This window comes from Apteryx mantelli, chromosome 12 (assembly GCF_036417845.1).
Source record: "Apteryx mantelli isolate bAptMan1 chromosome 12, bAptMan1.hap1, whole genome shotgun sequence".
NCBI classification, from domain to species: domain Eukaryota; kingdom Metazoa; phylum Chordata; class Aves; order Apterygiformes; family Apterygidae; genus Apteryx; species Apteryx mantelli.
The window spans coordinates 6,732,926-6,748,193 of NC_089989.1; the positions used below are offsets into that span (position 1 = coordinate 6,732,926).

General features: G+C 44.2%; 1 protein-coding gene across 10 annotated transcripts in view; it reads left to right on the top strand.

Moving 5' to 3' along the window:
* The window catches only part of WNK2 (WNK lysine deficient protein kinase 2), a 125,394-nt gene that overhangs the window by 103,803 nt on the left and 6,323 nt on the right, over positions 1-15,268 (top strand). For 6 of the 10 annotated variants that reach the window (XM_067303789.1, XM_067303794.1, XM_067303793.1 and 3 more), the window contains 3 exons: positions 2,024-2,068; positions 3,590-3,843; positions 12,185-12,550. In XM_067303789.1, the coding sequence (XP_067159890.1) occupies positions 2,024-2,068; positions 3,590-3,843; positions 12,185-12,535 (650 nt within the window). In that variant the 3' untranslated portion in view covers positions 12,536-12,550. Of the gene's footprint in view, positions 1-2,023; positions 2,069-3,589; positions 3,844-12,184; positions 12,551-15,268 lie in introns of those variants that run through there. The other 4 variants (XM_067303796.1, XM_067303797.1, XM_067303795.1 and 1 more) reach the window with 4 other exon arrangements.

Below are 15,268 nucleotides of genomic sequence, written 5' to 3' on the forward strand. Positions count from 1 at the left end.
ATTTACTTATGGTCCATCTCTTTAGCCTTTCAGCTATTAAACACCTTTATTTTAGAAGTAATACAGTTAATGCGGTGATTTGGTTTGCCTTTATGGTAAAGTGCATTTTTAAATTGAAATTGAATTAAAAAATATATATATCTTAGCTGATGATTGTCAGTCTCTACTTCAGGGCAATATTGCCGTGTAAATAATGTTTCTTATTTCCCAAGCAAAATGCTGGAGTAATATAGTTTGGCAGAAATAGCTCTCTTCTTGGCCACTGGCCCTTCCATAGTATTTTTATTGAAGTAGGCTCCCTTCGTGTGGCTGCTTTGCGAAGGTGACCAGGGTTACTGTTCTCTGGCTCCCTAGGCGGGATTTGGCATCCAAGGTGCATATAAGCTTGTGACTTGATTTTCGGGAAGGGAAGGGGTTGGTGATTAAACTTTTCTACATGCCTTTGAGGATGTACAACAGTCAGCTGCCTGCTTTTATTTTTTGCAGGCAGTTGCTTTTCATTTGCATACATATGGTGCCAGAACTGCCTATTGCTGTACGCGGGGTGCTGCAGGTCAGTTAAGAAAATAGCATTCTAGCATTACTACCCTGATGTAGCTATAATGGGAGTTGCTAGCTTACTTTAAGAAATAGGCAAAGCAAGGTATGTCTGAGGAAAAAAAGCAAGAAAACTAGTTGAAAAACACAACACAATTTGTCCACTTGTGAATGCGATTTGTATTCGTCATATTGTAGGCTTTGAGTTGACTACACTTTTGGTCGTACTTGCATAAGACATTACTGTAGTCATGTCCATAGACAACTTCATTAAAATATTTATGAAATAATAAGAAAGATCTTTCAAAGCAATCTTCCTGTTCCTCCTCATGCCACCCATATCAAAACACAAACATTTTTTCTCCCTTTTTTTCCCCTCTTTCCTCTATTTTCTCCTCTTCAGTCTTTGAGCGATGTCTCCTTTCTGCTTTGAAGACTCATTCAGAGCCTCTGTCAACATGGACCTGAAATCTGAGCTTAAAGCTGCATTTCTGGCACAGTAGCATAGTATATTAACACCAGTTTACCATACAGGAAAAGCACATACATTTTCTGTTTTGTTTTTTGCCCAGCCCTCTGATTTTTGCTCATGTGTTCAAGCGCTTCTTCACAATAAACTTGCCATGCCCCATGCCAGATATTCATCTCCTCCCATACCATAATGATATTCTTCTTACCCAAGTCCAAAATACCTTTCAGGAAATTTGGCACTCAAATAGCAAATGGTGCTCATGTCTGGCAAGATCTGACAGTCAAATAGGGCTCTCTGTACACTGCTGGCACTCTAGATACTGTCTATCCAACTGAATATGTAAATGAATGATGAAAGATGTAACAAGATAATGAAAAAACACAAAGTTTGGTTAAATGAAATCTCAGCTACTCTGCTGGATTATCTTTCTGCACTTGGACAAGACATAAGAGAAACTCGTTCACGGTTGCTATTAATTTAAGTTCAGAATCTCACATTTAGACACAAATCCTACTAACAAAATATTTGAAAAAAAAAATTGGCCTCAGACCTGCAGAACAATGTATCTTTTTGGACTTGTAAAACAGGACTTTTGGGGTTGTTTTACAGTTTGTCTTTGCAGCCAGACTAGCTTTACTTGTTCCTGAAAGCATTTTTGGCCTCCTATCACAAACTGAATTGACATCATTTCCTGCATAAATAGAGTAGGAATCAAAATCTCCTATTAGGAAGCCAAGGCAATTTGGGGGGAAAAAAAATGCACCTCCAAGTCATGGGACCTTGCTTTTGGCATGCTATTGTACTTTTTAAAGCTTCTGAATGGCTGCACATTAATAAAGGTTTGAGCTGTCCAGTTATTTAGACTTCCTTTCTCACCTGAACTGCTGACTTTGTCTGTCCTTACTTGCATAATAACTACTTCTTGATTGCTTAAAAGTACAGAAGCTTGTCCATCAGATTTGTCGTGTTTAGTCTTACCTAACTCTGTGTGTCTTGTATTGTTTTACCTTGTAGGGTCTACCTTGAAACGACTATGTCTAGGCAAAGATCACAGTAGTAGTAACTATCCCTTTTTTGTTTCTCAGTATTTCCTTCATGGCATGGGATGTTTGGGGGGGTTGTTTTTTATTTTTACTGAAAGCTAGTTGTTTAATAAATAGAGCTGGTGTACTTGCACAGATATGAAATTAGATTATATAAATTATGATTCCTTCATAATAATGCATGTGCTGTGATGTTTTGGGAAGCACGCATGCTGCAAGGCAGTTGTGATATTCTTTGTGTGTGCACGCATGCGGCAAGAAAACTGGATTAAGTGTTATGTCTAGTGTTAAATACACAGCTTTACCTGACTGCAGTTTTGTTGCTGGAGGAATTCATAGCTTAAAACAATCTTGTTCCTGTTGAGATGCATGAAATATTAAACACTAACTGAAGAGCTTTTTTGTCAAAATACCTATCTTCTCATTGGACCATTTCCCCCCAAAAAAGGAAATGAGCAGGATTCGCTAGCAGGCACATTGCAGGTTGAATGCATGATCCTTAAAGGTTATTCAGATATTTTGTATAACTGTAGGACTAATTAGTTTACAGAGTTTCTGGGCTGGAAACTGATTAACAGAAAAAAAGACTTGAATGTTGGTGTTGCTTGCTTATATAAATAATTTGGCTACAGTTCTTTGAACTTTTTGCTTGGAGAGATGGTCTTTATTTAAAATATTTAGATATATCAGATATGTTTCTTAAATAAGTAAGTTGCTTTATATTTTCTGCTGAGGTCAAATTCATGCACCTCCAGTTGCTGCTTATTGCTAATCTTTCTGTGTCAGACTTGTAGGTACCAATGCGTAAATAGGACAGATTTTTTTCTAGTTGTTCTAAAAATATGCGAGCATATAAAATTAAATCTCTGTCAATACTCTTCCTTCTGTCTGTACCCAAAGTTCTGTATCTTTGTGTCAGAAACTAGCACACCCACTCATGTCCTCCCCTCTCTTCTGTACATTCATGGACCTGATTTTTTTCAGTAATATGAAGATGGCAGAGTAAATGCTCTTAATGCATAAAGCGCGACTGTAAGTTTCTGTAGCCTTTGAGGCACAGTAGGCCAACCATACTTGTAACTGATGTGACGCTGCTTCCGCTTTTCCAGGAGGACGGTAAACTCATGCAAGTAAGATAAATGATAGCATTCATTTTTAAAACGCGTGTAATTTGAGCAAGTGAAATTCTAAACAAATAACGCGTACTGCCTCACACTCTCTTGGGGTAGTCTTCTGTGAAGAGACTTTGCAAGTCTGATGCTGGGAATGTGGTCTTTCCTTCCCTCCTGGCCATTAACTTCACCTAGAGAGAGGCTGTGGGCACACCAGCTAGTGCCTCAGGTGATATAATATAACAGAAAATATGAATGTATTGGACTTGGACCATTTCTTTAAGCAAAGGTGTTCTGTAGAAAGGAGCGGGATGGGTAAAAGTCAGAAAAGCCACCATCTGAATTGCAGGACATGAAAAGCTATTCAAGCAGCAAAATGGTGAAATGGAGTTGCTGTTGTCAGCTTTCTGTGTGTGATTTTTCAGGATCCTCTACGAACAGTCTTGTACCGTGCCCAGAGCCCCTCCCGCAATCCACTCTGCATGTCCAGGCCAACAACAGTAACAACAAGAAAGGCACCTTCACCGACGACCTTCACAAGCTGGTTGATCAGTGGACAAGCAAAACTGTTGGAGCTGCACAGACAAAACCCTCTCTAAACCAACTGAAGCAGAACCAAAAAAGACAAGACATGGAGCCAAAGGCTAATCCCATGCAAACCCAGAATGAGACATGTGGAGTAAGTGGCACTCCTTGAAGAACATACATTTTGCTATGTGTCTGAAAGCCATTGCAGAACTCAGATTTGGAGGAGGATGTAAATTAAAGTTGCTTCAGATAGATGCTTCATATAAATGTCCATCTCTTTTCATTAAGTACTAAAACAGATTAAAAAATTTTGTCTTTTGGAATTAATCTTGACAGATATATGGGCTGAAATATATATATGTAAAATATATATATTTTTAAATTGTGAAGTGCTCATTAACAGTAATATACAGCAATACACATACTAGTAACCATATGTTGTTTGACTTTTAAGTTTTTACTATTGCTAAAGTTTTCTTCATTTTGATGTTTAATCTTCCTCAGGCAGAGCGGTGGCAGGGCTAGTGGCTGGTGACAGCAAGCTGTTCTAGCAGAAGCTTCAAAGCGAGCTAGGGGAAAGCTGGATGTTTCTCTCACCATTGCTTGTTGTACTGGGCTGTACTAATCCCACGCGCCTTTAAGACTATCTGCCTCATGAAAACACCCGCTTCAGAAATGCAGTGAAAAGGAACTGAAACAAAGTGGAAATTAGAAATGCCTCCATTCACCCCCTTTTATTTTCAATGGCAGAAAAAAAGGTTGTGACATGCATTTGTGTCTGCATTTGAGCTTGTCTTCATGGCTGAGTGACAATATGGAGGCAGGCACAAAAATGAGTGAAGATATGTCCCAAATTTTGGTTTGCAATTCTCTCCTGCCCTGCAGCCTCCCAGACCTCTTCCTCCTCCTAACAGATGGAGTCACATTCCTTGACTAATCATTTTTGCTGGATTCATTTTTGTGAAGAATGGAAATTGAGCCAAAGTAGAGGAAAATAAGTGAGCTTTAAAAGCAAAGAGCTAGTGAAGATAAAATTAATAAGGGGCTGTTCGGTAATCCCTTAAAAACAGAGATAACTGGACCTGGATAAAAAAACCCATTGCCCTTTTAAGTGTGTAGGAGGGAAAAAACCTACATGCAGCAGTGGTAGCTCTGCAGTAGATCATGAGGTGAGACCTACTGAAGCAGGTACTATGCTAATGGGTCTGCTCTGGTACCTGCTGGTTTCTGTGTTAGATCGCTGACTTCCCAGGGAAAAGCATTTGCAATTCAATTAAGCAATTTTACATCAACTCTTAGCAGCCATAAATTAAGAAAAATTGGGAGTAAATAGTCCTTCTGTATAGAGATGGTTTAAAAAGTATAAACAAGTTCTGCAGAAATAGGGATATCTACTTAAGACCCTATTAGTTCTCACAGAATAAGTCAAAGAAGGTGCTAGTAAATGCAGATCAGGAAGATTTCTAGAGGTGCTGGAGAAAGTGACGGTGAGGGCACAGATTTTGTTCCTTTTAAGTCACTTACCCTTTTCTTGTGTGGTTTTGGCAGCTAGATTTCTCCTCCCTGAGACTCCTGCAGTAGTTGGAAGTGTTTGGTGGGCATGTGCTGCCTACTTACCACTCTGGAAAAATGCGTGGTCATTTTGCATGTCTAAATCGGCTCGTAGCATCAATTTAGGGATAAACCTTCTGTTGTCGTGGTTTCTCTGTTGTGTGCTGTTTCAAGACCCATGGAGAAAGCAGAATATCGCTGTGAGAGGAACAGGCATGTCCTTGTGTTAACACGCTGATTTTGAGAGGCTTTATTTTCTTTCTAAAATACAGCTGTTGTTCCAAGGAATGAACAAGGCTGATTGAGACATCGTAGAGATTATTTGCAAAGAGCTTAAAAGGATTGAGGTACCCTGCTCTTCAGCTGATGCCACTACATGGTGCTTGGCCAAGTTGCACAGTCGGGCAGAGACTCCCCGGTGCCAGGACTGTGCCCGTTTGCCCTTGACAGTTTTGTGCAAAAAGTCCTCGGGGGGCATGTGGGCTGCAGGAGTGGAGTAAGGGTGGATGGCGAATCCTCCTAGCCCACTTCACGTTGGGACGTTCGGCCACGAAGTTGGCGCAGAGTTTGCTGTGGATGATTTCAGAGCTGTGGCTGTGGGCAAGGAAGTTGTGTGAAAGGATACTTGAAGTGGCCCCATAACACCAGGTCTTGGAGAAATGAGTTTATATGGGAAGATGTTATACTTGCACAAAATCAGCGTTGAGTCCAGGTTCTAAAATGGTATTGAAAGACAAAAAAAAGCACCAAACAAGCAAAAAAAACCCCAGGAAATCAAATAAAGGGTGGAAAAATTAGTTTTCCAGTAGGGAGCATATAAAGTTCTGGCTATCCTTATTCAATCCATCTCTTAGTTGTCTTTTTTATTAAATATAAAAATACCTTTGCAAGAAAAGAATAAGGAGCACTAAGCAGGTTCCCCGCCCATCAAGGAAAGCTATAATATTTTATGTTGGAAATAAAGGCCAGACAAATTGGAAATGTGGTGGGCTCCCCCCCTCCCTTTTTTTCTTTTTTTTTGACAGCACAGATGATTAAACATTGGAAGAAACTAACAGGAAATTGCTAGGACAGGTTGTCTCATGTCTTCAAACTGCCTTTGTTTAGGAGATGCAAGTGTTGGTCCACTGTAATAATCGAAAATAAGGGCAGGAGGCAATATTCATACCTTTGCTTCCTAGGCTGCCTCTATAGGTTATTGGAAGGAAAGATGTTTCCTCAAAGAGTGTTTCTGAACGGGAGGAGAGTTTATGGGAATCATCCCACGATACTCTGCCGATCACAGAAACGGCCCCATGGAGCTGTCACTGCGCAGGGTGCTTATATGCGACGTAGAGGTTGTGTAGGCGACGAATGTCCGCCTGGGGTGAGAGGCGAGCTCTGGCGTTAGCCAAGCTGCAAGCCAGGAGGCAGCAAACCAAATGGCCACTTGCTACTCCGAGTTGGTTATTTTTCTTTTTTTTTTTTTTTTCCCTACCTCTAAGCCAATGTAAAATTGCAACACATCCTTATTGGTAGGGTAGAGTTATGTGGTCTAATTATGTTTTTTATACCTGATTGTTTTTTAATTTGCTCTTACTGTTCTGCCACTGCTATCAATATGCAGGGTAGTTGTGAGACTCATTTCAAGTCTTCTCTTTCACCCTAAAAAGTTAATTCTCTATATTCTTGAGTTTACATTTTCTTCTGAGACACTTCTACCACCATCAGTAAGTTGTTTGCTGTGTGAATACAATATGTATTATTGGTAACCTTTTGGTGGAGGGGGACAGCCACTCTGAGGTGGAAATCAGCTCAGAAGAGAAATGGGTTATGTGCTTAATAGCTGCCTAAAAAGTTGTAGTGATTTTATTTTCTTCTTCTTTATCACCAAAAGTATAGTAAGCAATAAATACAACTGGGATGCAAGGGAAGACTTTTTAAACTCTGCTTTGTTTTTGTGGAAATGAGAATTCCTTCAGGAAAGAAGAAATTATATTGCCTCTCAGTTTGGCTGCAAATTATGATTGATAGGTGTTAGGGGTTTCTGGGGGAACCTTTAGGCTTCCAGTTATATTACAAGAGCATTGAAATGTTCCTTTTCAACAATTCTGTTTAAACTTGGAAATATGAATTGATCCTGATCATCAGTAGTTTGAAATGCAAGGGGAGATATTAGGAAGAATTGAAGCCAAACTTTCTGAAAATAGTAATTTCTCTCATGCTCATCCATGCTGAAAACTTGATGAAACCCTTTCTTACAGGTGATTATGGGTGCCACCAATAAAGGCAGCCGTCTAGGAACGTGAGCTGCTTTGTGTGCAAGCGTACTGGCGATTCTGTAGTTGCAGGTATTATTTGGAGATGTCTGGGAATAAAGGGTGTACCAACAAGGCGCTTGCTGTCCTTCATGTTGTTATACGGCTCCACGGCTTTTAGAGAAAAAACTATTACCAAAAAAAAAAAGGCTGTAAACATGTTCTGAGTCTCTAATATGATAGTTTTTGTGAAACAGGCAGGTTTGTGTTGTGGCGTTGACACAGTTAGTGATAGCGGCACATCTGTTTGTATTTGGTATATCTTGGTTTTAACGAGCTGGCCGCCTGGGAAGCAGCTATCCTGGGGGGAGCTAGGGACGGGAAAGTGGAGCAGAAGGACTATTAACACCTCTTGCTGTGTCCTCCATGTCCATTGGATTGAAAGAATAAAGCAGATGTGATGAATCTGTGCTTGAAGGTATTCAACACTGCCTTCTCGCTCTGACTATCAGAATAGCTTTCCAGGAGCCTGGAAGAGTGCGTACGTAAATCTGCAGTAGCACCTAATAACTTTGTGGTTTTGGTAAACTGAAGAGGGGTGATAGGGAGGATGAGGATGAGTTAGCATCCTTGCCCAGCTCGTGGTGCCAGGCAGCACTAACCCTGTCCGCCTGTCCAGACAGTTTTCTTGCAGCGATAGTTGTACTAGGCAAAAGTGAAACAGTAATGCATAGCCATCAAAACGTAGCCAAATGAAAAATGATCTAAACACTGAGCTTCTGAAACTGATTATGGTAGTTGCGGTCAGCTTTCACAGCAGGATTGCAGTTTGTTCTGTTCTGATACAAAAATGTAAATAAATACTTACAACCTGTATAAATAGCGAATGACTACTGGCCGCATGCTTCCGCAGTGCTGTGGCTGCGAGCGACGCTGCAGCGGCGCGCCCGAGCTAGCCTGGCAAAGCGAGGGCGCGGGCGGGGGCTTAGAAGAGGAGTCCAAAGAGCAGGCGCCTGCCGCTGCCCAGTTCGGCTCCGGTTCATCTCTGCGTGTTTCTGTGTAGGTTCCTGCCTGCTCATCTAAATGCCTGCGTACGAGGTTTAGGGGAGCAGGAAGCAGGGCGGCCGGGGGAGCGCGGCGCGGCTCCCGGCCTCGACGGCCCGGCCTGGCGTCGGCAGGCTCGGCTCGGCACGGGGGCCGGGGCTGGGGCCGTCTCCCGCCGGCGCTGGAGCTCGCACCCGCTCTAACTCTAACTAACCGCGGGGCGGCTGTCGCAGCAGTGTTTCACTCTTAGTCTGTGTTGGTTCGGTTACGTCCGGGGCGGGCGGGCGGGTGAGCGCGCTGTGTGCGCGCGCTGCGGCTCGCGGGCTTCCCTGGCGGGCGGCGCGTGCTTCTCCGGGGAGGGTTACCTGAGGTGCAGAGGGAAACAGGGGAGCGGGTTTTCTCACTGCTTTCCCTTGCAGCACTGGTATGTTTTAGAACATCGCTCTCCGCCCCTGAAAAAATCCCTAGCAAGTGTCTCCAGCAGATGGGCCTGCTGGCATGGTGATGACAGATGTCAATTTTGCAGTGCGTTTGGTAAATGCATTAAGCTTGAATCTGTGGCTATTTCTTCAGCCTGCTTAAGGCCAGGCGAGCTGACTGTGTAAAGGTCTAGACAAGGAGCAGAACAAACAAAAGTAAATTAATGTTGAAATATTTAAAATGAAGTAATGCCATGCGTAGTTAGCAAAGTCAGATAGTGTTGCATCACCTTGAGTTAAATTAGACAGGAAATTAGGAAGGAAAAACACCACTTCTGCTTTACCCTTCTGCAGGAAAATTGGAGATATATATTTATATAAAAATAAAAAATAAAATGTGTGTATGCATGTATATGTCCTATATAGTTGAAGGCTGTTGTTGAAAAGCTTTTTGTTTTTTACTCATCTGTAAATATTGATTACTTGAGCTGGGTACAGGATTCTGATGTTGCACCACTTGCTTGCAACTCCCAAGACAATTTCAGTATACACAAGCGGTTCATACCTGCCTTCAAGCCGTGGTAGAACACCAAAACGCAGGCAGCGCCGTGGCGATTGAAGGCTTCTCGCGGCCAAGAAGCACCGCAGTGTAGCTGATGAACGTGCTGGAATCGTCGGCTGGTGCCAGCCGTGCTCCTTCAGAGCAGGCTGGCGGGGACGGCGGGTGACAGCTGAGGGGAGAGGGCGTCCGGCCGGCGGGGGCTCAAGCGGCGCGGGGCTCCTGCGAGCGCCAGCAGAGCGCCCGGGGTCACCGCTTCCCGGCGAGCTCGCCGCCCCGCGGACTCGCGCGAGCGCCCGAGGAGGCGCTTTGCTGCGGCTCCCGCTTCCCCGAGGGCCCCTCGAGCCCCGCGGGTGCCGGGACGGCTCCGGTTACCGCCTCCGCTTTGACCCCGCTACGGGCGTGCAAGTTGTTCGTCGCTGCGTGAACGTCTGTGCGTTTCGCTTTGGATTTTGTGAGCAAAGTGAGCTGACGGCTTCTGAACCTGCAGACTCCATAGCTGCTTGTGCCTCGTTTTGAGGACCGTGACGGTGCTCGTCGATTCTGACGTTTCATTCAGTGTTCACGTGCAGGAGGAAACAGGTTGTTTCAGCCTCTGGCAGTTGTCGTTCATCATAGCTGGCCAAAAGATCGTGGTTAAAAAGTGGTTTGACCGAGAAGCTTCTCTACAGGGGGGAATGCACGAGCTGGGAGTCGTGTTGCCTCTTAAAGCGTGTGTTTATCTGTTCGCTTGAAGCATGCAGCAAAGGTAGGAGAAGCAGCCTTGAAGCATCCGTGTGCATTTGTCACAGCATTAACAAGTTTTATCATCTGTGTGATGTTTGGTTTTGGGGCATGATTAATTTTATTCCTAGCTGCACATAGATAGCCTTGAACACAGCTGCTTCTTTATTGAGTAACTTATTGAGAATGAAGAGGCAGAAAAACCCAGATCACGTAGGTTTCTCAGCATTTTAAAACAATTGACAATGAACTTTTTTCCCAAATTATAATTTTTATACACAACTACTTGCTAAAATGTCACTTTATCATTTTAAATGCTGCTGTAATTTACTGCTTGTATAGGAGGTGATGTATTTCAATGTGGTACATTTGCAAGGCAGCCACGCTAACCACTTACAGCTGTCTAGGTGGTGAAAAGCATCGTTCTGAGGATGTTAGAATATGGGTGTAATAACAGCTTAGAGAGATAATTGTCTTATATGTCCTCAATTCCTCTGTGTATTGGGGGGTTTTTTGTTTCTGCTGTTAATTTGGGTGGATTTTTATGCACTAATGGTTTTAAATTCATTGCACCAGAGCAGATATTTTTGATGGTCATCATAAGCTTCAAGTTTCAGATTAGAATTGGAGACAGTGAAGCAAAGAAATATATTGGATATTTCTGTATTTTCCTAGAATTTTCTTGGGAGCGAAGGATCATACCCCAAAGCAATAAATCCTAGCATTGTACTGCTATTTTTATTTTTAATTGAGAACAGAGACTATAATCAGAAACGTAGGGTAAGCATTCCACACAGTCTTACACGTATATTCATGCTTCCACTTAAATTTCACATTCATACCAATTTAATTAACGTGAAATATCAATTTTATGTGAGATTCCCGGACTGAAAGAATGCTTTTTTTTTCTCCTTTCATGAATAGGTGCTGTGGAATCCCTGCAGGAATTTGTAGATTGTGTGAAATCAAAAATGTAATAAAACCCGTTAACCCCATCCACAGAGAGACCAGGCAGCATTTTGTATGATTATTGTTGTGGCGTTGTGTGTTATTAAGCTTATAATTCTGGAAGCCTGTCCATCCTCTGTGTTTGGAAAGGAGAGTCCTTTCTCTGACCCTGGCCTGCAAAATCTGAATAATTGAAATGAATGTTAATAGAATCTCAGAAAAATAGCTGGAATTGATTTCAGCAGCCCCTTCAACAGGATTATGCCTGGCCGTGCTGTTGCTGGTATCCAGACTTACCCAAACCTGATCTTAACGACGAGCAGGGCCGGATATTTAACCTTGCAGAAAACCTCTCCTGGTTCTTTGCTCAGCGAGGTTGCACCACTTGGCACAAACCACTTCTTGCAAAAATACGCCCTAGAATTTTTAAAACTCGCTCATTTTACTGTGCATGGAGTGGTAAGAAGCACAGTACAATACGCAATTTGGTTTAAGTCTGCATTTGGCTTCATTTATCTTTTAAGCACAAGATCCAGCACTAATGAGGGATACTGGTGTACTTTGGACATTAAGAATGTTTTGTGGCTTTTTTTATGGTGTCAAGTTCTCACGTGTTCAGGATGTCTCCTGGCTCCTTAAATACTAAGGCTGTACTCAGACAGCCTCCCCCTCCCGCCTGCATCAGCCTTTGCCGTTACTTTCCAGCTCTTATTTTAGCCTTTAGAAAAGCCCGAACTCCAAGGACGCCTCGACGTGCCCGGTGCCTGCTCAGGCCGAGGACTATCGCGGGCGCTGCGCAGCTCCCCAGCGGCGAGCGGAGCCGCTTGCGAGCGCGGGGGCTTCGCGCGGCCGAGCGCGGGCAGAGCCCTGGCCGCCGGCGGGAGCGCGCCTAGCTCTGCTGGGAATGACCGGTCCTGCAAACGCCCTCCTAGCTCAACAGCATGACGCTACATTCGCCAGTTGGGAAAATCGAAGCTTAATAGCGATGCTTTTTTATTTTTCTTTTTGTAGGTTAATTCAGTAAGAACAGGATTGGGGAGTCAGTGCGTTGTTCCAGTGTCTTGTCCCATGTCCGCTGCATTAACTGCGGGAGTTTCGCCAGCCATGCCAGTGCCTATGCCAGGTACTACTCCTTCTGGCGCAGTAACACCTTACGCGATGCCTCTCTGTCCGTATGGAGGAGTTTTCCCTACACCGCTTTACGGCGTGCCGTGGTCGGGCGCGACAGCACAGCCCGGGATTGCGGGAGGTCAGAGCTCTGGCCCCTTCTCGGCTCGCGGGAAAACCTGCTCGCAGACGCACCCGGCGCCGCTGCAGCAGCCCGCTGCCGGCGCGCCCGGCCCCAGCCTCAGAATGACGTAGCTCCCTCGCCTCTCGGTGGGTAACGATGATCGCGACACGGTGACGCGGCGCCTGCGGCCCTGCGGCCGCCGCGCGTGCGGGCGTGCGGGTGGGCGGTGGTGCGGGTCCGCCGCGGGCGCCCCGCCGGGCCTGCGAGCACGCGCGGCCGTGCGCTGCATCCAGCAACCACTGTGAAACGTTCCCACAAAAGGTAGTTCTTTGTTATGGCAATATTTGCTTACCTTTCTTTGCTGAAGACACTTTATTATGTTGTGTTCTGGTGTTTTACACTTGCAATCCTTAAAGTTAATGTACTTGAATTGATGATTAGAAGAGTGTACTAACCCCCGCAGGAGTACAGTGCCTTGAATTTAAGCTTTTCAGTTCCAGCTGGAAAGAGATATAAAAATATTTGGAAGGTGTATTTTATTTACAACCTGCTTGTGAGTTAAAGTTTTCCTTTTTATTTGCAAAGATACCGAAGTTTACAGTTGAAGCTCTTCATTGGTTTTGTTCCACTGTAAATGCTGTTATTTTAATTCATAGATTGAATTGTCATTTCTGAGGCTTTTAAAATTGTGAGGCGAGGTTTTTTTGAGACAATGACCTAAATTTAATTGTGTTTGTACAAGGAGTAGTGAAATGCACATTTACAGAGTGATCCAAGTAAGTTGTTTGTAAGAACAGGTAATAGCTTTGGGCAGTGCAATTCGTTCTGTTACGCAGTCCTTGGTAAAGCTGTTGTAGGTGGCAACTTATTTCTGCAACCAGGAGCTAGCTGACGGGCAAACTCTGTTTTCTTCTAGATCTGCAGCAGATTTGATTTACGTTTTCTTTCCCTTACTGGGCTTTTATATTTTAGTTAAATTACAAATCCATGCATGTTTCATAAGTGAAAAGCTAACTGAAATCTTGATTATAGGAGAACGTATCTCCGGGTTACTGTAAGAACCGTGTAAGTACAGTACTTGCATGTCTTCTGCCTTCAGTTTGGCAATCTCGGTTAAGAACGGTGTTTTGTCACTGAAGTGCTAGCAGTATTCACACTGAAATGGAATAAAAATGTGAAGCTGTTATTTTTCTTCTTCATATATGATCAATGAATACTTCAGTTTTGGAGTCTCACCACCTTTTGTTTCAATTTTTTTTATTTTATTTTCACTAAGTTTGCACTGTAGGTGGCATGGACACCTCTCTCCTGTTTGAAAGTTGCTTTTTGCCCATTTTTCTGTGCATAGAATCTGCACCTGCACCCCTCGGTCTAAAGGCACAAGGTAACCACTAAAACTGGTTTGCTGATGGTAAGTTTTGTTTTAATAGGAAGCACTAAGGGAGATCGTTACAGGCACCAGTAACAAAACACGCGGACAAATTTGAAGGCACGTTGCTCTGTATCTCTACTGCAATGACGTTTGATGCTGTCTGCTGAAGGGCAGAGATGTCTTGTGCTGCCAAGCTGTGAATTGTATAGTTCTATTGTACTTTGAGCATTATATCTGTCTAAGTTATTTTGTTTGTACCCTTTGAATATATTATTCCATCAATTCAGTTAGAATTGAATTTTATAGACAATTATGCAGAGTCTTCTGCCTGGGCAAAATACTTACTGTAGTAAGAGATTTCTGTTCTCTGTAACATGTATCTTTAATTTGTTTGGGTTTTTTAGATTCATGTCTGTATGCTTCATGAGCAACCATGGAAAATATGTTCTCACACCAGTTTTCCTTCAGCTTGCACTGAACCGTACAGTTTATGTCGCTATTGCCTGTTGTATAGCCCATCCCTTGTATACTGACGGAGTCAGTGGCACTAAAAACCCCAAGAAATTGTATAGATTGGAAAGAAGAAAAATAAACATTTTGTGCTTGAAAACTGTGCGAAAAAACAGTGTTTTTCTAAAACATAGAAGCGTGTCCATTTCTAGCTGCTCCGGGTAACTCTCCGTTTGTTTTCCAGCCTTTTATCCCTTTTCTTGCGTTTAAGGAGCAGAAGCGATGCCCTGGCTGCTTCCCCGTTTCTGCCGTAAAGCCGCTGTGCCACCTCCCGCAGCCGCGAAGCAGCGCCCCGGCGGCCGCGGCGCCCACCTCGCGGGCCGCCTGGCTCCGGGTCCCCGGCCTTCTGCGGGCTTGCCGGCGTTGCGGTGCTGCAGAGCAGAGCAGAGCAGGCTGGAACGCTAGAGGGGCTCTTTTAAGCAGGTGGTATCCTGAGTGCTGCTGGTGGTACGAATTAGGGTGCGAGAGTTTGGTAGCAGGGGAGGGAGGCGCTCGGGCTGCGCATCTCCCGTGCCGGAAGGTGCCGTGGAAACCCTTCGAACTTGGTCCTGGCGCAAGTTAAATGTGCCCAAGGGAAGGAATGAAGATCAGCCCTGACCTGGCTTCGTGCTACATGCGCACCCTTGGAAGTCTCTTCCGTTTGTGTAGCTTGCGGTAGAGATTAAGAAAGGAAAGGGAGCGCGGGAGGAGGTCTGATACCTCTGCGTGTCCGTGTATCCAACCTGTGCGGCTCTGCTGTACCTGCTGCACCCGTTTTATGGCTTAATATCTGTGCTGCGATTGCCTGGAAATCCGCAGTCTCCTGTTCTCAGCAAAGGCAGCCTGCTGCACTGCGCACCGCGGGCACGAGCGGCGCGGTGTACGTGCAGCCGATGCTGGTGCGTAGGGAGCGTGCCCCGCGGAAGCCGGTCTCGATTCCGAGACGTAGACGTATTCATTTACTCTCTTAAAATGAAGCTTTCACGTTTCTAGCATCTATGTT